Source organism: Entelurus aequoreus, linkage group LG12, assembly GCF_033978785.1.
Source record: "Entelurus aequoreus isolate RoL-2023_Sb linkage group LG12, RoL_Eaeq_v1.1, whole genome shotgun sequence".
In the NCBI taxonomy this organism is placed as follows: domain Eukaryota; kingdom Metazoa; phylum Chordata; class Actinopteri; order Syngnathiformes; family Syngnathidae; genus Entelurus; species Entelurus aequoreus.
Genome location: NC_084742.1, coordinates 20,491,739 through 20,517,681, shown reverse-complemented (window position 1 = coordinate 20,517,681; position 25,943 = coordinate 20,491,739). Strand labels below are relative to the sequence as shown.

Sequence of the window (25,943 nt, the reverse complement as noted above, 5' to 3'; positions counted from 1 at the left end):
CACAAGCCTGTGTACATTTTCAACATGATCAACTAGTGAGGTGTTTCCTCTCTTCCTTGCTCCCTGGAAGCATATTGTAGTTCATAAATCATGTCTCTCACCTGGATATAAGAAGGCTGACGACGTATTCCGACAAGTTGGTAAACTTCGACAGCCGATTAGGACGCGGAAATAGCGAGGACGACACTATAAGACGCTTGAGTCCACCCCCTTTGTCTTTGTATTAATTAGGCGTCATTCTTCATCTAAATAGGAAAATATTGACATCCTAGCAGTCAGCCTCCTAATGACAGCAGACATTGTACAGTAAGTGATGTTTCATATTGTTTGTTGGCTCTCATGAAGTCTGCAGTGAGTAATAATCAGTGATGTTGTCGAAGAAAAAAGCAAAAGTCGTGATGCGTTTTTGAAATTAATGCGTCACGTATGCTTAAAATTATCAAAATATGTAAATATTAAAAGGTTATAAATGTGCCTGTTACTACATTACTTATATACTAACAGCATGTATATAAAACATTCATGGAGGTGTTTTTCAAGGCTTTAAAGGCAGAATAGAGCCACTTCCATAACTCCATTGTAAGCAGACTTTTGATTGCATTTATTTTATATTTAGAATGTATAAAAAAAAAACATCCATTGTCAACAATAGGCAACATTCCCAAAAAAGTGCAGTTTTCCTTCAAGGGGAGTCCCTGTTTTTTGCACAGGTAAAAACAAACTCTTGCCTCTAAAATACACTACAAAAACACCTAGAATGTAATTCGAATAAGTCGGGATAGAGAGAAACAGCAAATGTTTACAGTCTTTATTAGCGACCGTTAATTACTGGGCTCTGGAGATGCTGCCAAGCAGAAAATGACGACACTGGCTTTTATAACTCATTAATAAATCAGTCTACTGATATGTTAGAAACTACGGTATATTAATCTAGCCTCACTATAAAAATGCAGGCACACACATTCCTTACACCTACAACAGAAAACAGTATGCTTAGAGCTCATATAAGCAAAGCTACAGCAAAGAGGGCTGCCGTGGAACATCTGAGACATACAATATTTGGGCAACGTGGAGGATGTGTGTGTGAGATCTGTAAGAGATCACAGATTAGACTTGTGCACACAAGCAAGACACAAATGAAGCACTAGCACAGGGACAAGGGAAGTTAAAAGGGTTCATGCCAGGGGGCTAACATGTTGGACCAATCATTATGGCATCAGACTGTGGGGGGCTGGGGGTGCGCGTACGGTGGCCAACAGTAAGCCCTTTCTTTTTGGGAAGTCGTTTTGAACGAGTGGCATTAGAGGCACAAACCAGAAGCTTTCTACGCGAGACAAAATCAAAAACACAAACGCCTCCGAGGAGGCCCCATTAAGTGCATTCAAACAACAACATGCTCCAGCAGCGGGTTGCCAAAAATCGCACAGGGGTCATACATGGCTCCATTTGGCGGAGAGGCATTGCCATTTGGCTGTTCCCATGGCAACACAAGGTAATCATGAAACAGGAGTGGCGGCTTTATTAAGACATCTTGCCATTCACCTCAATGTAGCCTTTTGCTGCAATGAGATTCCATTGCACCTTTACATTTCTTCAGGAAATACGGTCTGCATATTGCACATAAATCACATTCAATCACATCCCCAACAAGCTATTTATTACACCTTTTGAAGAGCACACAGTCATTACTTCCTGTATTTTAGCATCCACCACAAGTCAGTCCAAATGAGTAAATAACGTGCAGTGAATCCATGCACAAGTGAGTGCTGCGTATTTACACCGGCACATTGCGAATCAAACACTCAGGCTCAGAGAATAAGTCTAAACTGACAAAAGGCAGACTGCAGGGGTCACAAATTCACAAAAACGGTGAATCCCTTGCACATTTTCACCCATGGAACTTTAGATAACCGAATGTTTAAGGCTCCAGCTCCCTTGTCGTGGTTTTATTACAGCTCATAAAACAGCACAATGTGTATGTTGTTTTCACACGTGCTACAACTGCATTCTTCTTCTTCCAGCTTTAACTGCTTCCTCTGATTTAAATAACAACGCAGCCCAACGGGGATATGCAGTACACTCCCTTAGCGACGTCAACCCCCATTTGAGAGTTTAAACTATGATCAGCTGGATGAAAAACACAAACATCCGTTGAGGCAATTGCAGCTTGGATGGGAGATGGCATTGAAAGCACCACATGGACTTTCTTGCAGTGAGGTCAAAGGTGAGACACGAATGAAAAGAAGCACACCTGACCTCTTTTTGGTTTTGGGAAACTTTCGTGCAGGTGAAAGACAACTTTCTCCACAAAGTGCTGAATGTTGCTGTGCTCCGGTCCGCGGACAAACACCATCCAGTCGTGGGTGAAGCCTTCCACCGTGGGTTTCTTTCTGAATTGGGCACGATGGCCGAGTTCTAGTTTCACCTGAACAGCGCCCTGAGGAGACAGATTTACATTACAACATTAATGAGCTGCAAAGTTTTAGAGTTTTTACATATTAAAACAACCATCGCATAGACTGGGATACTGCTTCGTACTGAGAGATGTTAATATTTGGTGCTGCAGTACAGTAGTATCCCAGTGTGATGCAATGCACCTCTAATAAAACTGCAAAATGCATATCTCTTATGTTCATTTTTGGGCTCAACGCTTGCATTGGACTGCATTAGTGTATGCAAGTGTACCCGATGGAGTGGCCACCAATTAACTTAAAAAAAACCATTCCTCATCTCACCAATAAGACAGAACTGTATACTCGTTTCCATTAAAGGAAAAGTACCGTCTGATATATTGGAGAGTTTACGTTTTATCAAGATGATGGAGCACGTACACGCTGAAGCCAGCAGCGGGCTGCTTAAATCCTTACGAAGTGGGGGGGGGGGAGCACCGACTCCTCCAGTGTGTCAAGAGCGGAGAAACATCATGCAAACATTGGCTTGTATGCAGCATGGTGTCCCCTTTGTTTACTCACCGAGTTGGCCATCCCTGACGCCACGCGTTGCAGCTATTTCATGAAGAATGACTTGGCAACGAGAGTGGAGGTAAGTACCGTTTGCGTATGACGGCGGACATGGTCTCTCTCCACCGAAATCAAGTCGAGACTTTCAAAGACTCGCCGGTGGTCAATACAAATCAAGCTTCCAAACCCTTCCGTTATGAACCTTCAAAATAAACTAAAACCACACAATCTGGCCTTGGCTGCTTGCACATAGCGTTCTTTATATCAATAATAATTAAATTATACATTTAAAATAGAATAGTTAATATAATATTCTGTTGATATACTATTGTATTTGACGTCGCTGTGCATTACTTTTATTCTGGTATCTTCATTTCCGTCATCTCTGTTTCTCAAGTCCTCTCCCTTGGTGGAGCAGAGATGCGCATGCGCATAACAACGAATACGGATCAGCCAATGGGAGATCAGGAGACAAGCAGCGTTTATGTTGCCTTCAAGTCCCCCTGTGGATTACGATACCCAAAAAGCAACAGTTTCTCAACCTCAAACTAAAACAAAAGCAAACACTCTATACAAATAAATTAAACATATATTGTTGTGCATTGGAGTGCACAGTACTGGTATGGATAAAACATGATTCATTGTCATTGTATTCAGCAGAGAGATAATGCGATCCAGTATGAACTACTATCTTGTTTCACCCTCGGTGCTTTCCGTACATGCATGCTCGAAGATGATTTGTAAATAAGGTAAAGTTATAAGTACACTGTCAAAAGAGTGCAAACTTTTATTTAAATTAAATGAAGGGTCTAATATATTACTTTATGTCTTGCATGCCCCGCCTCAACTAGTTATTCCCAGGAATGTCTGAGTTTGTATTTGTAGCTGTGTAGCTATCGTAGCATTTTAGGCTAGCTACGCGGTTAGCTTGTCAGAACACGATGTTGAAATTTGCCAATTGCTAAAATAACTTGTTAGCGTTATTGCACACTACCTGAAAACGACACTCTGGCTTTTGAATGTTAGAACAAACAACGGCGGCACCATTTTGTTCTAAAAAAAATGTGTTTTCTCCCAGAGAAAACAGCTGCTGGGTGTGGGCCACTGTTGCCAATATTGTTGTTATAAGACTGTTTTTGCATGGCCGTCGTCATCTTGAAACAAAAAAAGAGAAGAGAACGATGCTGAATGAATAAAAAGCGTTATGGATTTTTCCAACTGCATCTTTTAATAATTTAACATGTAACCCTAGGAACTGTTAACAATTGTTAGATATTGTAAGTACAGTAATGCCATAACCACGGTACCGTGCTCTCTCGTAGTTGTTGCGTTTTTCTTTGTTTCTTGCATTGAAAAAGAGAGGACAGAAGTCAAATTCCTTGTGTGTCAAACATACTTGGCCAATAAAGCTGATTCTGAAATGCCTGTTATTCTAAGCTTCCAATTTGACCCCTGAAATGGTTATTATAGCTTAACATCCCGTGTGTGTGTGTGTGTGTGTGTGTGTGTGTGTGTGCGTGCGTGCGTGCGTGCGTGTGTGTGTGTGTGTGTGCACGCACAGTAAAGCCTCATTGGTGTCATTTGTAAAGCTGTTGGCTCAACAAGTGCCGCAGCATTGTCCTCTCTTCAATCGCTAATGCAGACCTTAGCAGTCCAGGCCGGCCGATATTGTTCAGCTACCGTATGTGGAAAATATGCTGCAGAAACTCCTCGAATGCGAACTCTTAAAGGGTTTTAATGACCGTTTATAGACTTTAAATGTGAATCCAAACGCTCAGGACAGGTTTTTGATTGACAAATAAGCTTGTAGCACATCTTACCTTCATAGATGTTCATTTTGACAATAACATGGACGTAGCGTAGCTGTTCTTTGTCATGAAACTTACAACTTTTGTGTCAGTTATTATGTAAGAGGTTGCAACCGACTTACCTGTTCTTGTCGTCCTTTAGCAGCTTTGGAAGGGAGGCCCAGTGGCCTGCGTGCTGCTGCTGGACATGCAGTAGCGCACACTGGCTTATCAAATAGATAACGGTTGGGGGTTGGGTTGGGTTTTGGGTGGGTTCGTGTTGCCTGTGTTTCTAGTAATGCTAAACCATAATATCGGCTTACGCATGCTGCCGCTGGTGTAAACATAAATATCTTTGGCGCATGTGTGATTTGCTAAAAACAATTGGTGTTTATTTGGTAATGAATATGATCTGTCTCTCTTGCGTAGTTAAAAAAGATAAGCACTGTATTGAAAACAGCTGTCAGTATGATACAGCGCAACAATAACAAAAATCATTTTTAACAGTTAATAATGACACTGTTGGTAACTTTAAATTGGCTTTAGTCACATGCATTGTGAGGCTGCTATTCTGTTGACTTGTGAATAATTTAATGGAAAATTATGTCACCGCTGCAGGCTGAAAACTTGAACACAGGACAGGGATCATCTTCAGTGAATACCTCCAAGTGCTGCCATCCTTGGAATCTTTTTTTGAAACGTCAGGTGGCTGCATCGGTTGCCTGTCAAGAGGGCGACACCTGATATTTTTGTTTTAAATAAGAGGGAAGCACCAAGGCGACATTAAGTTCCACTTCTAATGCTGCTTTAGGAACAATGGAGGCTTTACAAACACCTTTTGACTTCACAAGCCCTATCGTACAAGCTCAGGTGAGCTGTGGATAACTGTATAGCCGTCATGATAAAAAAACCCATAACATTTTACTAAGAACTAAATTCATCAGCTCTCAAACTAGTTTGATTTGTTTTGTAGGCAGTGAGAAGGCTTGTTGCTGCTGTGCTCAAAGAGAAAGGTCCAAATGAACAAATAAGCCAGTCCTCCAAACAGGTGAGTTTCTTCATAACAATATTTTTTTAACTGGGAACTGCACCTTCTTTTGGAATTTTGCCTATAATTCACAATCCTTATGAAAGACAAGAACACAAGTCTTTTTTTTTTAATGCATTATAACTCGTGAGAAGATGTAAACAAAAGTCAGCTTACAATGTAACCAATGGGAGCCATGACATCATTGCGTTTATTCCGACAATAAAACCCAATAAATAACCATCCAAAAAGCACCCAACAATACTTCATTTACATTTCGTGACCTCAATATTAACCAAGTATTAGCAAGTTTGTTATTGTAAATGTTAACGTTAAGGACGTACATTTAATGGCGTATTGATCAGGGAGAGTTAACTGCCTTATGATGCTGTCCTGACATCATCAGCTTGTGAGCTGCTTTCTCGCCTCTGAGATCATGAAAGTTTATTCTAGATCAGGGGTCTCCAAACTACGGCCCGCCAGTGTTTTTTTGTTTGTTATTATTTATTTATTTTTTAATCATGATTTTTTTATTTCAATCAATCAATCAATGTTTATTTATATAGCCCTTAATCACAAGTGTCTCAAAGGGCTGCACAAGCCATAATGACATCCGCGGTACAGAGCCCACATAAGGGCAAGGAAAACTCACCCCAGTGGGACGTCGGTGTGAATGACTATGAGAAACCTTGGAGAGGACCACATATGTGGGTAACCCCCCCCTCTAGGGGAGACCGAAAGCAATGGATGTCGAGTGGGTCCGACATAATGTTGTGAAAGTCCAGTCCATAGTGGATCTAACATATTAGTGAAAGTCCAGTCCATAGTGGATCTAACACAATAGTGAGAGTCCAGTCCATAGTGGGGCCAGCAGGAAACCATCTCGAGCGGAGACTGGTCAGCAGCGCAGAGATGTCCCCAACCGATGCACAGGCGAGCGATCCACCTCGGGTCCCGACTCTGGACAGCCAGCACTTCATCCATGGCCACCGGACCTGTGTCCCCTCCCCTTCACAAGCGAGAGGGGGGCAGAAGAGAAAAGAAAAGAAACGGCAGATCAACTGGTCTAAAAAGGGGGTCTATTTAAAGGCTAGAGTATACAAATGAGTTTTAAGATGGGACTTAAATGCTTCTACTGAGGTAGCATCCCTAACTGTTACCGGGAGGGCATTCCATAGTACTGGAGCCCGAATAGAAAACGCTCTATAGCCCGCAGACTTTTTATGGGCTCTGGGAATCACCAATAAGCCGTAGTTCTTTGAATGCAGATTTCTTGCCGGGACATATGGTACAATACAATCGGCAAGATAGGATGGAGCTAGACCGTGTAGTATTTTATACGTAAGTAGTAAGACCTTAAAGTCACATCTTAAGTGCACAGGAAGCCAGTGCAGGTGAGCCAGTATAGGCGTAATATGATCAAACTTTCTTGTTCTTGTCAAAAGTCTAGCAGTCGCATTTTGTACCAACTGTAATCTTTTAATGCTAGACATAGGGAGACCCGAAAATAATACGTTACAGTAATCGAGACGAGACGTAACGAACGCATGAATAATGATCTCAGCGTCGCTAGTGGACAAAATGGAACGAATTTTAACGATATTACGGAGATAAAAGAAGGGCGTTTTAGTAACACTCTTAATGTGTGACTCAAACGAGAGAATTGGGTCAAAGATAATACCCAGATTTTTTATCGAGTCGCCTTGTGTAATTGTTTGGTTGTCAAATGTTAAGGTGGTATTATTAAATAGATGTCGGTGTCTAGCAGGACCGATAATCAGCATTTCCGTTTTCTTGGCGTTGAGTTGCAAAAAGTTAGCGGACATCCATTGTTTAATTTCATTAAGACACACCTCCAGGTGACTACAATCCGGCGTGTTGGTCAGCTTTAGGGGCATGTAGAATTGGGTGTCATCAGCATAACAGTGAAAGCTAACACCGTATTTGCGTATGATGTCGCATAGCGGCAGCATGTAGTTACTGCAGAGTGCAGGGCCAAGAACCGAACCCCGGGGGAACTCCGCACATTACCTTAACATAGTCTGATGTCACATTGTAATGTGAGACGCACTGCATCCTGTCAGTAAGATAAGAGTTAAACCAAGACAAGACTAAGTCTGACATACCAATACGTGTTTTGATACGCTCTAATAAAATATTATGATCGACGATTTGTACTTTTTTGCCCATTCATCAATCCCTTTTCTACCGCTTGTTACTCTTGGGGTTTCCTAGCCGCTCAGGAAAATTGTATTGTCTAAAAATGCATTTTGTTGGCTCTCATACGGAAGCTCTTTGTAGCCAGAATAGAGCGACTCCCATGAGCCCCATTGTTCGCTGACTTTTGTTAGCGGTTATTTACTCGTCAGAATGCATAAAAAAGTGAGAAAAAACGTGTTCTTGTCTTACATAGGGATTTGCGAATGATAGGCAAAATAAAATTAAAAAGTGCAGTTCCTCTTTAAAGGAAAAAACAGTTACCGTATGTTGACTTTAGGCACAGTAGTGACAGATCGGTGTAAGAGTCGCGCACCACAGTAAACCCTTTCAATAATACTAAATCATCATCAGGGCTCTGCTTTGGAAACCCTGTGGAAGCAGTGCTGCAATGACAACGCTCTGGTGCGTTCAGCCTGCTGCGACGCCGTCGTGCTGCTGGTGGACCAAGGCCATGCCGACCTGCATTATGTCCTCAACAGCGTCCTCAACCTACTGCCCTCTTCGAGGTAGACAACCCAGACGCCTCTTGAGACATGAACATGTTTCACAGAGCCCTCATATTTTCTTTCCGTGGTTTTGTATGTGTCTCTACGCCAATGCCAGAAATGTGCAGGGGTTAGTTCAAGTTCTTGCACGGTTGCTACAGATGCAGGCAGACCTCAGAGACAAGGATGCACAATTCAGCTGTCCTTACAGCATCAGGTCAGTCATATGCACTCTACTCCTATTTGTGCTTGTCCATGCCTTTAAAGGTGACACATAAAGAGAAAAAAAGCCTTAATACACTATTTACAAAAAGTTAAGGATATTTGACTTTTAGGTGAAATTTCAGGATGAAGGACTACAGGAGGTTCTCGGCCTATGTACAAGTTGGCGTTTAAAGTTGGAAAATTATACCTATTTCTAATTAAGTCACTCACAAAGTGCATTTAACACACGGACATATAAAATACAGTATCATATGAAACAGTAAAAATTAAGAGATTAACTAATGTAAACCTTGTTGTCTTGCACACTGAAAAGGGTGTTGCAAGGTAGGGAAAGACAGGCTTATTGGAAGGAGAATGTCAATAATGATGATCAATCATAATTACTGTCCATTTGAAATAAAAATATATCAATCAATCAATAGGAGCAGATACTTTCATATGTTCAACTAGTAAAGCCCTCGGAAAGTGCAGACCTCCGTCTAGCTCCCAATAATGAAGAATACTTGGAAAAAAATTCTGAAAAAATGTAATCATTTGTTCCTTATCTCATTTTATCAAAATCTGTCAATAACTTCTTGAGTTATGTTGCCAAAATAAATGGAGTGAACCCTCTTGACAGTAATCCACTCTTTGTCTTTATGGGTGGAGGTGGGGAAGAAGTTGGGCCTCATCAAATAAACGTGAGGTTAGGGCTGGGCGACATGGCCTGTTATTAAATATCTCAATATTTTTAGGCCATGTCACGATACACGATATATATCTCGATATTTTGCCTTAGCCTTGAATGAACACTTAATGCATATAATCACAGCAGTATGATGATTCTATGTGTCTACATTAAAATATTCTTGTTCATACTTCATTAATATATGCTTATTTTAAACTTTCATGCAGAGAGGGAAATCACAACTAAGTCAATTTACCAAAACTGTATTTATTAAACAGTTATTAAGCAGTGGCACAAACATTCATGTCATTTCCAAAACAGAAAGTGCAAGATTGTCAGAGACATTTTAAAACAAGCTTTGAGTGCAATTTTGTGCATGATGTCACTAAGATGACATTTTAAAACAACACTACATTAAAGTGCACGTTTTGTACAGAACGCCACTACAATAGTTTAAAACAAATAAAGTGCACTTTTGTGCATGATGTCACACAAGATATTTCAATAAGTGTCACATAAAATGAGCTGCATATGAAATAGTATATGTCCTTCGCTATGTGGTAGGTTCCTGCGGACATTATCTCCTTCTGTTGTTGATCATTTTTTTCATACGGTGTTGATCTGGAAATAGTTGCTTTGGCATTTTGTTGGTGTGGCACCGAACAGAGATGTTGACATGCAGATTTTCAAGCACTCCTCATTCTCTAGCGGGTGACTTTTCAAATGATGCTACATTAGCAGTGCTGCTACTTTTTGTAGCAACGCTTTTGTCGCATAATTGTTCAACATCTTCCCGCTTAAAGCCAAACCTCCGCCAGACGATGGACCCCGTGCTGTTTTTCTTGGGAATTAATTATTCCTTAATTTGTTACCAGATTAGCACCTTCTCTCGCTCATATTACCACCCGCACCGCACCGTTAGCATCACAGCTAATGTTACCATGTTGCTACCCGTCTGCTCCACGGGAGCGTGTGACGTTGCACACGTGACGTATGTAAGAAGGTGCGCTTGTTTTAAGCGTGAGAAGGAGAGACAAGAAAGAGTGGGAAACGCATGCAGTGTAATGCTTGCAGCTAAAAGCAACTGTGTGAGAACGTATACTCGAATATCACGATATAGTCATTTTCTATATCGCACAGAGACAAACCCGCGATATATCGAGTATATCGATATATCGCCCAGCCCTACGTGAGGTAACATAGAAATTGTCCGGATCACCTCCAAAATATAATCACTCGTTCCTTATCCCATTCTAAACATTTTCCGAAGGTTTATTTAAAATCCACTCATAACCTTTTGTATTGATAAATGGAGTGAACCCTATTGTCAGTAATTCACTCTCTTTTTCTTTGTGTGTGGAGGCGGGTACGGGGAAGCTAGCATACACACACAGAGAAGTCCAGCCCTGTATTGTAAAAGTGGGGTAACAGTAGAGATTAGGCCTGAGCGATACATCGATTTTATCGATATAGTCAAGTTTTTTGTTGCAGACGATTTGAAAAATAAAAAAATCTATTTTTTTCTCCTCGAGCTCCGACATATTTTTTGCCCCTCAGGACCTTCCGTAGCTTGCGCTGCCCCCCTACTTCCTTAGCGGCACACATAGAAAAAAATGGCTAACGCTAACAAGAGCGAGACGTTTATTACAAAGAAAAGAAAAGGGTTGTCAATACTTTGGTTTTGCGGCAACAGGCTTAGAACAAGTGAGTGCACGGTGCAAAGTTTGTTTCAAAAAGGCAGCAGCACAACAAACTTGTTCCAGCATCTGAAACCTACGCCTCCAGCCGAGTGCGGGAAATACAACTTTTAACGAGGCGAACAATACACAACAACAAAAAAACTACGAGCTAAAAATCACTTTACTATGGTGGAATCATTTACACCAGGTATGTATGCTGATTCCATGTATGATGAGAAAGAAACACAACGCGTAGAGCGATCTCTAAAGTAGTTGCTCTGCACACCGCCAAGATACGTGAATGAAAAAGGCTGCGTTTACTTTATCCACTTACTGAAACACTATAGTCCTCTCAATGTTTTACTTCATTATTTATTTGGATATATTGTATAATATTACATTCTAGGTCTGGGCGATATGGCCTTTTATTAATATCTCGATATTTTTAGGCCATGTCACGATACACGATATGCAATATATCTCGATATTTTGGCCTAGCCTTGAATTAATACTTGATGCATATAATCACACCAGTATGATGATTCTATGTGTCTACATTAAAACATTCTTGTTCATACTGCATTAATATATGCTAATTTTAAACTTTCATGCAGAGAGGGAAATCACAACTAAGTCAATTTACAAAAACTGTATTTATTAAACAGTTATTAAGCAGTGGCACAAACATTGATGTAATTTCAAAACAGAAAGTGCAAGCCAAACCACCGCCAGACAATGGACCCCGTGCTGTTTTTCTTGGGAATTAATTCTTCCTCCATTTGTTACCAGATTGGCACATTCTCTCTCTCGTATTACCACTCGCACCGCTCCGCTTGCACCACCTGCCACAGTTAAAGTTACACATGCCGCTACCTTTCTGCTCTGCGAGGGCGTATGACGTTGCAAGTGTGACAGTATGTAACAAGGTGCGCTTGTTTTATCTCTCTGTGCGAAGGAGAGACACGAAAGAGTGAGAAAAGCCTGCAGTGTAATGCCTGCAGCTAAAAGCAACTGCGTGAGAACGTATACTCGAATAATCACGAAATAGTAATTTTCTACATCGCACATAGACAAACCCACGATATATTGAGTATATTCGATATATCGCCCAGCCCTACTACATTCCTATTTACAGAAATATTTATTTAAAGAAAGATGTTTGCAATTTGCACTTTCCATCCATCCATCCATTTTCTACCGCTTATTCCCTTTTGGGGTCGCTGGAGCCTATCTCAGCTACAATCGGGCGGAAGGCGGGGTACACCCTGGACAAGTCGCCACCTCATCGCAGGGCCAACACAGATAGACAGACAACATTCACACTCACATTCACACACTAAGGCCAATTTAGTGTTGCCAATCAACTTATCCCCAGGTGCATGTCTTTGGAAGTGGGAGGAAGACTTTGTTGATCTCAATGTTGGGGATTGTTTATTTGCATGCAAAATATGCAATGCTACATGTTTGTTAAAATTATTCTATTCTAGCAGAAGTATTGCTTCCCAAGGGAAGCTCATAACGTAATTCTCTGAAAATGATTCCATAAAAAGTACAATTTATATCTGGTCTAAAAAACAACATTATACGAATTAGAATTTTGCTAAGAGGAAGATGCAGTGTATGCAGTGTAATTTCAAACTACTAGTTTTTGATTAAATAAATAAAAATAAAAAATTGTTTAGAATTTTCTCTGTCATTTGTATTTAATGGTTTCTTTAAAAAATAGAGAAAAAAGTAGGTAAAAATCGTAAATCGAATTTTTGGTGAAAAGATTAGGGATTTAATTTTTAGGCCATATTGCCCAGGCCTATTACAAATAATCTGGATCACCCCCAAATCTAATCACTTGATGTTTTTGAGCTGCTGGGACAAAGCATGCAGCAAGTCTTGAGTTTTGTTTTGCATTTTAAAGGGTAACTGCGCTTTTTTTTAAATGTTGCCTATCCTTCACAATTATTATGTAAGACATAAAGTTCTTAAAAACATCCAAACATATTTTATATACATGCTGTGAGTATATATGTAGTAATAGGCACATTTATAGTAAGATGTAATATTTACATATGTTGCTTATTTTAAGTATACATGACCCATTCATTTCAAAAACACATCACAACGTTTGCTTTTTTCTTTGACAACGTCACTGATGGTTACTCACTGCAGACTTCATGACAGCCAACAAACATAATAAAACATCACTTACTGTAAAGTGTCTGCTGTCACTAGGATGCCAACTGATAGAATGTTGTCATATTCCCGTTTAGATGAAAAATGAATCATAATCCTTGCAAAGAAAAGGGGGGGTGGCACCAAGCGTCTTTTCTTGTCCATTTCCGGGTCTAAATTGGCTGTCAAGGTGTACCAACTTGTCAGATTTCGTTCTCATCCTTCTGCTTGCTTTGCTTGCTGGCTCCTCTTCTGTTAGAAGATAGGGGTCCATCGTCCCTAAGAATGATGTGCTCTGTAGTGACTGTACAAGCCAATACGAGCTTTGAAGTTTCTGCCGCATATGGGACAGATCAGACCAGGTGGTAATATACATTTTGGCATGACTCTTCTTTCCAGTCTCCTCCTCCTTTTTTCAAGTATCATAGATGTTCTTTTCTCCTCATACTTTGTCACTCCTTCACTGACTGCAGTTCTCCATGTTATTCTGTCTTTTGCTAGGTCTTCCCAGTATGTAGTATCTATTTCACATTGTTTCAAAGTCTTCTTTAAGCAATCCTTGTAGCGTTTTCTCTGCCCACCAACATTTCTTTTCCCTTCATTTAGCTGACAGTACAACATCTGTTTTGGCAGTCTGTCGTCATTCATCCGTACGACATGCCCTGTCCATCGTAGTTGGTATTTAACAATTGTACTCTCTACACTGGGAAGCATGGCCTGTTCAAGTACACTGATGTTTGTTCTCATATCTTGCCACTTAATATTCATCATCTGGCGTAGACATCGCTGTTGAAACCTTTCAAGTGCTGTGATGTGTCTTTGATATGCTGTCCATGCCTCTGAACCATATAGCAAAGTTATTATAACAATTGCTCTGAACACGTTGATTTTTGTATCTAGCCTGATGTCATGATTTTGGAACAATCGAGTCTTAAGCTTTCCAAAGGCTGCAGCAGCTTGCCTGATTCTGTGATTGACTTCTGCATCAATGTTAGCATTTGAAGATATTATACTACCAAGGTATGTGAAGCTTTCTACATTTTCAAGAGCCACTTCTTCTATCTTTATTGCTGGTGGTTGCAGGATGATGTCCTTAGGCGATGGTTGGTAGAGTACTTGTGTTTTCTTTGCATTTATTTCAAGTCCAAGTTGTGTGTATGCATAGTTAAATGCATCCAGTATTACTTGCAAATCTTCTGCACTCTGGGCTGATATTGCATTATCATCGGCATATTGAAATTCTACCACTGTGGACCTTGAAACTTTTGTTATGGCTTGCAGCTTCCTCAGGTTGAACAGTTTTCCATCTAGCCGAAATGCAATTTGAAATAGCTCAGCTGGTAGTCATGAATATGCAATGTGGATCACAACAGAGATAAAGACGGAAAACAGTGTCGGAGCTTTCAAACATCCCTGTTTTACTCCAGTTTTTACTTCAAAAGGAGCAGAATCATGGCCATTCCCAAGTACTGTAGCTGTCATAATGTCATGCATCAATCGGACTATACTGATGAATTTTGGAGGACATCCAGTACTTCCCAAAGTAGTTCCCTGGAGACATTGTCAAATGCCTTTGTGAGGTCAATAAACGCCATATAGAGGGGCCTATTTTGTTCAATGCATTTTTCTTGGAGTTGTCTCACTGAGAATATCATCTCAATTGTTCCTCTGTTTGGTCTAAAGCCGGATTGAGATTCTGGGAGTATGTCCTCAGCAATGGTCTGAAGTCTTGTGTTGAGGATTCCTGAAAGGACCTTACCGACAGTACTGAGTAGTGATATGCCTCTGTAATTGCCACATTCTGCTCTATCACCCTTTCCTTTCCCTTTACGCATGCACCTCCTGGTACCCTAGTACCTCCAAAACCCTCAAATCTAAACTCCAAACATCTCAGAACAAGCTAGTCAGGTTACTTCTAGACCTCCACCCCAGATCCCACCTCACTCCTACCCACTTCTCCAAAGTGGGCTGGCTCAAGGTGGAGGACAGGGTTAAACAACTTGCACTGAGCCTAGTCTATAAAATCCACTACACCTCCCTGATACCGAAGTACATGTCAAACTACTTCCTTAACGTAAATGACCGCCATAACCACAACACCAGGGGGAGCTCCACTAACCACGTTAAACCCAGATTCCGAACTAACAAAGGTCTTAACTCATTCTCTTTCTATGCCACATCAATGTGGAATGCGCTCCCAACAGGTATAAAAGAAAGGGCATCTCTATCCTCCTTCAAAACCGCAATAAAAGTTCACCTCCAGGCAGCTACAACCCTTAACTAACACCCTCCCCGGATTGCTAATAATCAAATGCTAATAATCAAATGTAAACAATCAAATGCAGATACTTTTTCTTATGCCTTCTGATCTCTCTCTCTCTCTCTCTCTCTCTCTCTCTCTCTCTCTCTCTCTCTCTCTCTCTCTCTCTCTCTCTCTCTCTCTCTATGTCCACTACTTGCTGTCCATATCCTACCCCCCCCCCCTCCACACCCCTGATTGTAATTAATGTAAATAATTCAATGTGATTATCTTGTGTGATGACTGTATTATGATGATAGTACATATGATAGTATATATCTGTATCATGAATCAATTTAAGTGGACCCCGACTTAAACAAGTTGAAAAACTTATTCGGGTGTTACCATTTAGTGGTCAATTGTACGGAATATGTACTTCACTGTGCAACCTACTAATAAAAGTCTCAATCAATCAATCAAAAAAAAAACCTTTGTATATCTTCACAATGTTGGCATTCTTTAGCTCTGGTGGTATTTATTCCTCGCTCCAAATTTTTAGTATAATTTGATATAGATGTTCTTGTAGTTTGTTTCCACCATGCTTAAATATTTCAATCGGTATTCCGTCTGGGCCTGCCGCTTTGCCAGCTTTCATTCGTGAGATGGATTTCTTCATTTCTTCCAGGGTTGGTAAGTCTCCTAGGTCCATTTTGATGGTCTGTTGGGGTATGGCATTGAGGACATCCCTGTTATAGACAGTTTGTTGGTTCAGCAGTTCTTCAAAGTGCTCTCGCCACCGTGCATTGATTTCTTTGTTGGTCTTCAGAATTTGTGTCAGGTCGCTCAAGAGAGTGCTACTGGTAACATGTAAACTGGTGCTACCTGTTCCATAGTCGAGTCGTCGGCGACTAAACTGGCTCCCCCGTCAAGTGTACTTGATGGGGAGGGTGGCTAGACACCCAGCAGAACAAAAACAATATCTGTCAAAGGGCGGATGATCACAAGAGTGCCAACGGCCATCTAGCAAGTTCCAGTACACCAAACTTTAAGCATGACTCCCACCAGGACCCAAGAACCCCACCTACCAGGAGTAAACTAGTCATGATGAAAAGTTTGGGAGAAGGAGCTACACAAGGGAGACAACCCTAACAGAAAACAAGACCTCAACGGCTGAACAGGCAACTGTGAGGGCGGATGAAGGCTGCAACAGACTATAGAAGTGCCGTTTGTCTTGGTTCTCCATGCCACGGAGTCCACTTCTTAATCTGCCAAGTGCTGTGTTTGACGAAGCGCAACTTCAGATACATAAAAAAAAAAAAATCATGTGCAGGCGTCCATCACCTCATCTCATCCTTCTACTATCAAGGTGAAAGGCATGATTTATGATCTACAACAGGGGTCACCAACGCGGTGCCCGCGGGCACCAGGTCGCCCGTGAGGACCAGATGAGTCGCCCGCGGGCCTGTTCTAAAAAAAAAAAAAAAAAAAAAAAAAAAACAATTAAAAAAATATTATTATTATTTTTTTTTTTTTAAATTAAATCTACATAGAAAAAACACAAGATACACTTTCAATCAGTGCATCAACCCAAACAACCTCCCCCATGCACACTCATCCACACCCACTCACACAAAAGGGGTTATTTCTTTCTGCTACCAGTATTCTGGTTCCCACAACATAGACAACACATCTGCAAGGGACACAGTCCCTGAAGCACACATGATTGTATAGGCTGCTGGTCCACTAAAATTTTCATTAATTACTATTTTTTATGTAATTATTTTTATATTGTTTTACTTTCTTTTTTATCCAAGAAAATGTTTTTTATTTATTTATCTTATTTTATTTTATTTTTTTAAAAAGGGCCTTATCTTCAACAGACCAGGTTGTCAATGAAATTAGATTTGTTTAAAGGGTTTTTTAAACCAGGCCAAGTCCAGATAATGTCCAGGTCGGACTCAGCAACACACACCTTCATTCATGTACACAGAAAAAAATTAGGGAACACAACAGATTGCATATAATTTATAAACAAAATTACATTTTCAAAATAAGCATTTATGTACAGTCCAGATTATGTCCAGGTCACTCAATTTAGGAAACACAACAACAGATATCATATAATCTATAAACATAATTATACTTTCAAAATAAGCCTTTGAGGACTTCTCATCTTTTTTTAAATGTTTTTTGGCATCATTATCGTTTTCAACCATGTAACTTTCTAAAGTTAGAAAATACTGAATAAATGTTTTAAAGAAAGTAATACTAAGTGAATATCTGTTTTTGGCCTTAAAAATAAAATTTTTACCGAGTCCTATAATTAAATTGACTAAATCATGATTGTCAATGAACTCTCCTAAAATAACAGAAACCACATTAAGCTTCATAAACAAACCAATCCTTAAACACATTTTTTCAACTTCAACCCAAAACAAGGACACAATATGACAATACCAAAACAAATGCAGGGTGGATTCAGGCTCCTGACAACAAAATCGGCAATCATCTGACTCTGTCATATTCCATAATTTTAACATTTTCCCTGTGGGTAAGAAGTTATACATAATTTTAATTTGAAAATAACGATTTTGCACATCGATAGTGGTTTTATAGATTAGTTTGAATATGGCATCCCATGGCAACGGGCAGTCAAAAAAGTCCTCCCATTTTCCATGTGTGTTGTATGAGGCAGTCTTCAAAGATTTCTTTAGTAAATAAAAATTATATATTTTTCTATTTATTTTAGTTCCTTTTTGCCAACTAGAATTTCTTATTAGAGGTTTACAAACTAATAATAGAAAGAAGGCCGTTTTAGTAACACTCTTAATGTGTGACTCAAACGAGAGAGTTGGGTCGAAGATAATACCCAGATTCTTTACCGAGTCGCCTTGTTTAATTGTTTGGTTGTCAAATGTTAAGGTGGTATTATTAAATAGATGTCGGTGTTAAGCAGGACCGATAATCAGCATTTCCGTTTTCTTAGCGTTGAGTTGCAAAAAGTTAGCGGACATCCATTGTTTAATTTCATTAAGACACGCCTCCAGCTGACTACAATCCGGCGTGTTGGTCAGCTTTAGGGGCATGTAGAGTTGGGTGTCATCAGCATAACAGTGAAAGCTAACACCGTATTTGCGTATGATGTCACCCAGCGGCAGCATGTAAATACTAAAGAGTGCAGGGCCAAGAACCGAACCCTGGGGAACTCCGCACGTTACCTTAACATAGTCCGAGGTCACATTGTTATGGGAGACACACTGCATCCTGTCAGTAAGATAAGAGTTAAACCAAGACAAGGCTAAGTCTGACATCCCAATACGCGTTTTGATACGCTCTAATAAAATATTATACTCAACAGTATCGAAAGCGGTGCTAAGATCAAGAAGCAGCAACATAGATGACGCATCAGAATCCATCGTTAGCAATAGATCATTAGTCATTTTTGCGAGGGCTGTCTCCGTAGAGTGATTTGCCCTGAAACCGGATTGAAAAGGTTCACAGAGATTGTTAGATGCTAAGTGTTCATTTAGCTGCTGTGCGACAATTTTTTCAAGGATTTTCGAGATAAACGGAAGGTGGTAGTTTACGGTAGTTTACCATGAGGTCAGGATCGAGGTTAGGTCTTTTGAGTAGAGGATGAATAACCGCTTTTTTGAATGCTAGGGGAACAGTGCCAGAGGAAAGTGATAAGTTTATAATATTTAACACTGATGGACCTAATAATACAAAAAGATCCTTGATAAGTTTCACAGGAATTGGGTCAAGTAAACATGTTGTTTGTTTTGTCCCATTTACACATTTTAACAATTCCTCCAATGTTATTTAATCAAAGAGAGAGAAACTATTTTGGAGGGCAGTGTCCGTCGTATATACAGTCGTATCTGTGTTAATAGAACCCAGTTGTAGCTGAGATGCATTGTCTTTAATCTCTTTTCTAATGACTTCAATTTTCTTATTAAAGAAATTCATAAAGTCATCTGCTGAGTGGGTGGAGCTACTGGGTGGAGTCCCTTGTTGGGTTAGCGATGCTACTGTACTAAACAAAAATGTAGGATCATTTTTGTTGAGGTGGATGAGATTTGAGTAATATTTAGCTTTAGCTGAGGTAAGCATGCGTTTATAAGTGATTAAACTATCACTCCATGCTTGATGGAAAACCTCAAGTTTAGTCGCACGCCATTTGCGTTCCAGCTTTCTACATGATCATTTCTGGGCTTTAGTTTCTTCTGTAAACCATGGGGTACGCCTTTTAGGGGCCCTTTTTAGCTTTAGCGGTGCTACACTATCAATGGTGTCGCGCAGGGCGTCGTTAAAGTTGTTAGTGAGGTTATCAATAGAGCCCACATAATTTGGGAATGGTGCCATTACCAAAGGCAGTAGTTCAGTAAGAGTCGTCGTTGTGGCAGCATTAATGTTGCGGCTGCTATAGTAGTTATTATTATTATTATTAGTTTGTTGACAATGAGTCAGAACTTCGAATTTTATAAGGTAATGATCGAACATTACTTTAGTGTACGGGAGTATCGTAACTTTGGAGGTAGTGACACCCCTGACAAGCACTAGATCTATCGTATTACCGTTGCGATGCGTGGGTTCATTTATTATTTGTGTAAGACCACAGCTATCAATTATAGTCTGGAGCGCCACGCATGGAGGGTCCGATGGGGTATTCATATGGATGTTAAAGTCTCCCATTATGATTATATTGTCGGCGTGCGTCACTAGATCAGCAACGAACTCTGAAAATTCATTGATAAAGTCCGAAAAGGGCCCTGGGGGGCGGTAGATGACAGCCAGGTGCAGAGGCAGCGGTGTGACAAACCTCATAGTAAGCACCTCAAACGAGTTATATTTATTATTTAGGTCCGAGGTAAGGCTAAAGTTTTTGTTGTATATTAGTGCGACACCCCCACCCCTTTTAATGGGACGGGCAATATGCGTTCCCGTATAGCCAGGAGGAGACGCCTCACCCAGCGCAAAAAATTCATCTGGTTTGAGCCAGGTCTCGGCTAGACCAACGACATCTAGATTGTTGTCTCTAATGACTTCATTAACTAATAACGTTTTGGAAGACAATGATCTTATGTTTAAAAAGCCCATATTATAGGTAGTGGGCTGTTTTGAGGATTTTTTGTTGAAAGTATCCGTAGTAGCAATATTAATAATGTTACATTTATTATGCGTAGTGCACTTTAAATAATTTCGACCATATCTAGGAATTGATATGACAGGAATTTTTAGATTGTTTGCCATCTCAGTAAAATGCATGTCCACCTCTGACGCAGAAAAAACATTATGTGAGTTGTATATTATTCTAAGAGAATTGCTATGTGTGCAGGGATTATCCAGCCTGGCACTGGCTAGTTCTATCTTAACAGACTCCTTATTAGCGCTTCTTTGAGGATTAGCCTTTAGCGTTAGCCCCGCTAACAACAACGCCTTTAGCTTTGTTGTTAGCCCCGCCCGACATCCCCGCTTCTGCTTCCGAGCACACCGCTTACGTCTCTTTCGTTGACGGTCTCCGCTGGTAGTGGACCCCGCTGCTTCAAAGGCCACTGCTGGATGTAGCTCGCGAAGAATTCCCAAGCTAGCGAGTAGGTCCACCGTACACGCATCTTTCAGCCCAAAATGGCCCGATCTCTCCACATCCAGAATCGTAAGTCGGTCGTAAGTGATTACGGAGTGAACACGCTGTGAGCCAGCCATGAAATTGACTGAATTGACGGGTATTTTTGCCAAATCGGTCTACACTTCCAAGAGCGCCTGCAGGAAGCTGCCGCCGTGAAGCGCCGCCATCTTGCTTTACGATTCACTTTCCTTTTCATTGACGCACTGCCATCAGAAGAGATAAGGAAGAAAAAAAAGCTAATCCAAAACAGCAAAAATTATTTTGTCCTTCCTCAGTGTAGCAACATACGATTATGTATTCTTCTACTGCGCGCACAAAACTAGTTGTCTTTTTCTGCATTAATAATCATTTTTGGAAGTGTGGGGTAACCACAAAACGTTGCACAACAAGGACCGCCTGTTTGTTTTTACCGGTGAACTTATCTTGACCCTAAACATTTGAATGCACATGTCCAACTGTTGAAAGTTTTGCTACTTTTTAGGAGCTGAACAGCAAAATTCACAACAGGTGACCTTTTTGGACATACAGTATTCCTTTCTGTTACTCTTCCAGACTATTTCACTGTTGCAACCTGCTGATGGCACTCTTTGACACACTAAGCTCAGCGGCCACTTCCCTCCGAGAACATCCTGTTTGACGCCTCAGAATTTCAAGGTGCTGTTAATTAATTATCACGCGTTACTTGGCCTCATGATGTCAAAATGTGAACAGCTTGATGAAGAGGACCACACTGTAAACCATTTCTCTGCAAATTAACAGTAAATTGCTGGCAGAGGAGAATCCTGTACATTACTGTTATTTTTACAGTATTGCACAGTACTGTTAAATTAATTTACGGCTTATTGCTGTAATAGTAATAATAGTAAAGTCCTGGCAGTAGAGATGCCAGCACTTTACAGTTATTTTACGGTATCATATTGTGTATTTACAGTTAATTACTGTCTTGTAAAATACAGTACATTTTTGTGTTTTTTTCTATTTACAGTAAATTATTTGCAGTATAATGTAATTTTGTCGTTTCCCTGCTGTTGACCAACTTCGCGGCATAAAAAAATAACATTTATTATATTTCAGTGGTTATGTAAATTTACAGCAACATTCTGGGGGTTACTTTAAAATGCCACTGTTTATTGTTGACAGGCAGAACTAATATTGTGACTTAGAACTTTAGAAATATGTAAAATGTTAACATTTACTGCAATCAAAATTTAAGTTATGTAGGCTAAAGAGAAACCTATGCTAAATAATGCATAAAAAATTAACAAAGGCTGTAAATCACGCAATTGTTTTTTCACACTTCAATAAACGTTTGTCTTCTCCTCTCATCTAAGCATGCTTCATCAATTAATGTTCATAGATATAGATTGGTCAGATCTACAGTAGTCTAGATCTGTAGTTTACTATAATTCTTTATTTTTACCATACTGTTGCCTGCGCGCTGTTGCTTCAAGTTTAACAGCCCACAATGCATTGCAAACTCCAGTACAAGACCCTATTACATTAATAGGATATATTACTACCAGAAATTGGTCGTAAATTAAAAGCAATTGCTTACAGTGCAATTATAATTGAAGCAGGACATGTATTGGTCACATAGCAGTTGGACATGATGTGCATTCAAAGGTTGAAAAAAGATCAAATTATGTTCATCTGTAAAGGTTATAGTTTATTTTTGGCACATCCGGACATTTACCTGAAAGCAACCTCAACATCTTGTTTTCATAGCCAGTACTATTCAGTCGCTGATGTCTTTTTTGATTGCACAGTCAACAGGGTCCACATTGGGGTCTAATCTGCACCCCCACGTCCTCTTCCCACACTCTGAATTTCTGCCAAGATCCCGGGGCCTCCTTAATCAGTTACAGCGCCTCATAAAAAGGTTGAGCTGCTTTGTCGTTCACGTTTCCCGTCGTCCTCTTATTTTCAACGCTGTACTTTCTTCACCCCACGCATTCTTTCTCTCCTGCAGGTTACTCCTTTTTCTTTGTCCTCTTCAGTTTGTCTAACTGCTGTCTGCATCTGTCTGGCCGCCCTAAACCTCCCCGGTGGGAAGATGAATGTGTTTTAAAGGGTGGGGGGGATTGTGGGTTTGGGCCTGGCACTGGCACTGCTGGGTCATTGCATTAATGGAGGGTGCCCATTGTTGAGCATCTGCTAGTGTCCTGTGTAATCTGCAACAGAGACCCGGCGCCGCTTGAGCCCCTTGGCATGAATTAGTTGGTCCTGATAGGGCTTTCCCCCAAATACCCATAATCCATCCGCCTGCATAGGTACTCTGCAGTGAAATCTTTATCACTAAAAGGATTTGACCTGCAGCCTCTTGAAGCAAGTTTAAAAAGAAGCATGTCAGCTCTGAACTTATATATATATAGATAATATAAAATGAGTCGAGTGAAAAGCGGGACTATCTCCCTCGTGATTTCCTGAGGCTGTTGAAAGGTTGGGAATGGTGTGAGAGGCTGATGGATGATGACTTGGGGGCAAATGAAGGAAGCTGAGGAGGGCGAGAGATGGTCGCTCAGATTGCTGCATGTTCCAGTTGGGCAGAGAGAGTCCAAGAGGGAGGGAAGTAAGCCAGTCGGTCTTGGACTTCCTTCCGTCTTTGAATTGATGGGACTAAAGATTAGTTAAGTGGACCTTTGGGGTAAAGTGTGTGTGTTTTGGGGCGGTTGGGGGGGATTAACCTATGCACTAAACACTCCATCAATACCTGACTTTGGATTTGACCTCAGCTTTGTTCACTTGCTTACAGAGTCAAGGGCAATGCTTGCCAAGGGATGGGAAGTCGCTAAAAGATGTGGCAGTTAATTATTTCCAGTCTCTTTAAACAAGAGCGTTTAAGATATAATAACGTGGACCACATGTTCCCTTCCCTGGTGTCTGATAGTGTTTTTTAAAGTTGGATCATCTTACTTTGATAAATATACACTATTCACAAAAAATGTGGGTATTGTGCTTTCGGGTGAAATTTCCAGATGACCCTGCAACACACTATAGCCTTTACAGGTGAACTTAATTTGACCGTCTTTAAACTTGTGAATGCATATGTCCAATTATTGAATGTTCCACTACTCTTTGCACACCTTGCTGTTCTCTAACAAGAAGCTGAATGGTGAAAAGGTGATTTTTCTTTTTTGTATGTGTATTTTTATTGAGATAAATCGTACACATGTTGCAGGGCTGCAAAGATAATTGATAAAATATATTAGTTTGATTAAAAACAGTTTTTTATTTATATTCTGTTGCTTTGATTAATTGTTTCATGAGATTGCATAAATAAAATTGATCAAATCTGGACTATATAAAGTGCCCAGAACTTTAAATACGCTGACATAGTTTCTGCACGGCTGCTGCAATAGAGCGCACATTAGTGGTGGTGTTTTTGCCAGCGAACAGTTATTTATTTATTTTAATGCACACATGTTAAAAGTGCAATTTTATTGTTGATGCATTTATTACCGAAAATGAATGAACGTTTTGGCGAGCAGAACACGCATTGAGGCTATAAAGTGTGTTCTATCCAATGATTCGATTAATCGAACAAGCAACTAATCGACAGATTACTCTATTCCTAAAATAATGGTAATCGAAAGCTGCAGCCCAATATACAAAAAATCAAAAATAGAAGAAAATACATACCGGTACATTAACAAATGGTCACATGTTTCATGTAAAGCAAAAAAAAACTACAGGACAAAAGCCTGTGATAGTCGACACCCAGTCACCAACAAAAGAGGATTCCTAATTCCTTAAAATAAATAAAACAAAATAAAAAGGAAAAAATAAATGGTTCAATAAAGAAATGGGTTATTTAAGTGCAAATTTCTTGGTTTTAAATTATGTCAAGTCCTGCTCATTAAATATGCGTGGTGGTCAAGCCAGTGTCTGTTCTCACTGGGGACTGGGTGGCATTTAGGCTTTCTCGAAGAAAAGTGCTCAATGCTTGTGTTGTTTTCAGCTGTATGAATCATTCACATCGCAAAAAGGATAAACATTTCTTCAGAGTTCCTCGAGAGTTAAACCAAGAAAGGCGGAAGAGTGCAAGGTTTTATAAAACGACGACTAAAAAAGTAGCACACACTCCAGTCCAAAGGAGCAGAGTCAAAGAATGCACGAGTTTACAGTGATCACTTCGTTAAAAGTTTGTTTGATATATTTTTAACGTTTAGTGTTTTCCCATTTAAGTATTATCTTGATATTATTTGTATTTATTAAAACACATTTTTGCTAGGAGTGTTTCAAAAAGAACCAACTCGGTGTGTCTAAATAAAAGAAATCAAATGTGAGCAACACCTAAAAGAGTTAAAGGGGAACTGCACTTTTTTGGGAATTTGGCCTATCATTCACAATCATTATGAAAGACATGACGATGGATTGTTTTGAATACATTCTAAATATTAAATAAACGTAAATAAAAGTCAGCTCACAGCGGAGCCAATGGGAGCTCCACTATTCCGGCCATAAAATCCAATAAATAACCATTCAAAAAGCGCCAACAATGCTCCATTTACAGTTTGTGACTCGAATATTAACAAAGTATTGGTCATATTGTTATTATAAGCGCTAACACAGACAAACTATTCATAGCGGCGCCGTGATCACTACCATGTGCCACTATGTTTACATCATCGAGTGGTGTGCTGTTTCCTGTAAGTTTATTGTAGATCATAAATCATGCCTCTCACCTGAAAAGTAGATGACTGAGGAGATAATCCGACAAGTTAGGACACTTTGACAGCCTACTGAATTAGATGGGTCAAAATTTAGACCCATGTCAGCAGTTCCAGGTGCAGAACAATACTTAGATCCCCAGAGTAAGTATGTTATCTTTACAAACAGGTTAAATTGCAACAGTTGAA

The 25,943-nt window shown here is 40.1% G+C and overlaps 2 protein-coding genes across 10 annotated transcripts in view; one reads left to right on the top strand and one right to left on the bottom strand.

The window, feature by feature from the left end:
* Positions 1 to 5,113, bottom strand: part of mllt3 (MLLT3 super elongation complex subunit) — a 56,189-nt gene extending 51,076 nt beyond the window's left edge. Inside the window, exons 1-2 of one of the 7 annotated variants that reach the window (XM_062065130.1) lie at positions 4,891 to 5,113; positions 2,257 to 2,437 (exon numbers count right to left, since the gene is read on the bottom strand). In XM_062065130.1, the coding sequence (XP_061921114.1) occupies positions 2,257 to 2,437; positions 4,891 to 5,094 (385 nt within the window). In that variant the 5' untranslated portion in view covers positions 5,095 to 5,113. Of the gene's footprint in view, positions 1 to 2,251; positions 2,438 to 2,972; positions 3,140 to 3,314; positions 3,365 to 4,267; positions 4,471 to 4,890 lie in introns of those variants that run through there. The other 6 variants (XM_062065134.1, XM_062065131.1, XM_062065133.1 and 3 more) reach the window with 6 other exon arrangements.
* focad (focadhesin) overlaps positions 3,475 to 25,943 on the top strand; it is a 43,337-nt gene continuing 20,868 nt past the window's right edge. The window contains exons 1-5 of one of the 3 annotated variants that reach the window (XM_062065127.1): positions 3,475 to 3,709; positions 5,366 to 5,617; positions 5,721 to 5,795; positions 8,346 to 8,500; positions 8,598 to 8,696. In XM_062065127.1, the coding sequence (XP_061921111.1) occupies positions 5,564 to 5,617; positions 5,721 to 5,795; positions 8,346 to 8,500; positions 8,598 to 8,696 (383 nt within the window). In that variant the 5' untranslated portion in view covers positions 3,475 to 3,709; positions 5,366 to 5,563. Of the gene's footprint in view, positions 3,710 to 5,365; positions 5,618 to 5,720; positions 5,796 to 8,345; positions 8,501 to 8,597; positions 8,697 to 14,189; positions 14,237 to 21,636; positions 21,739 to 25,943 lie in introns of those variants that run through there. The other 2 variants (XM_062065129.1, XM_062065128.1) reach the window with 2 other exon arrangements.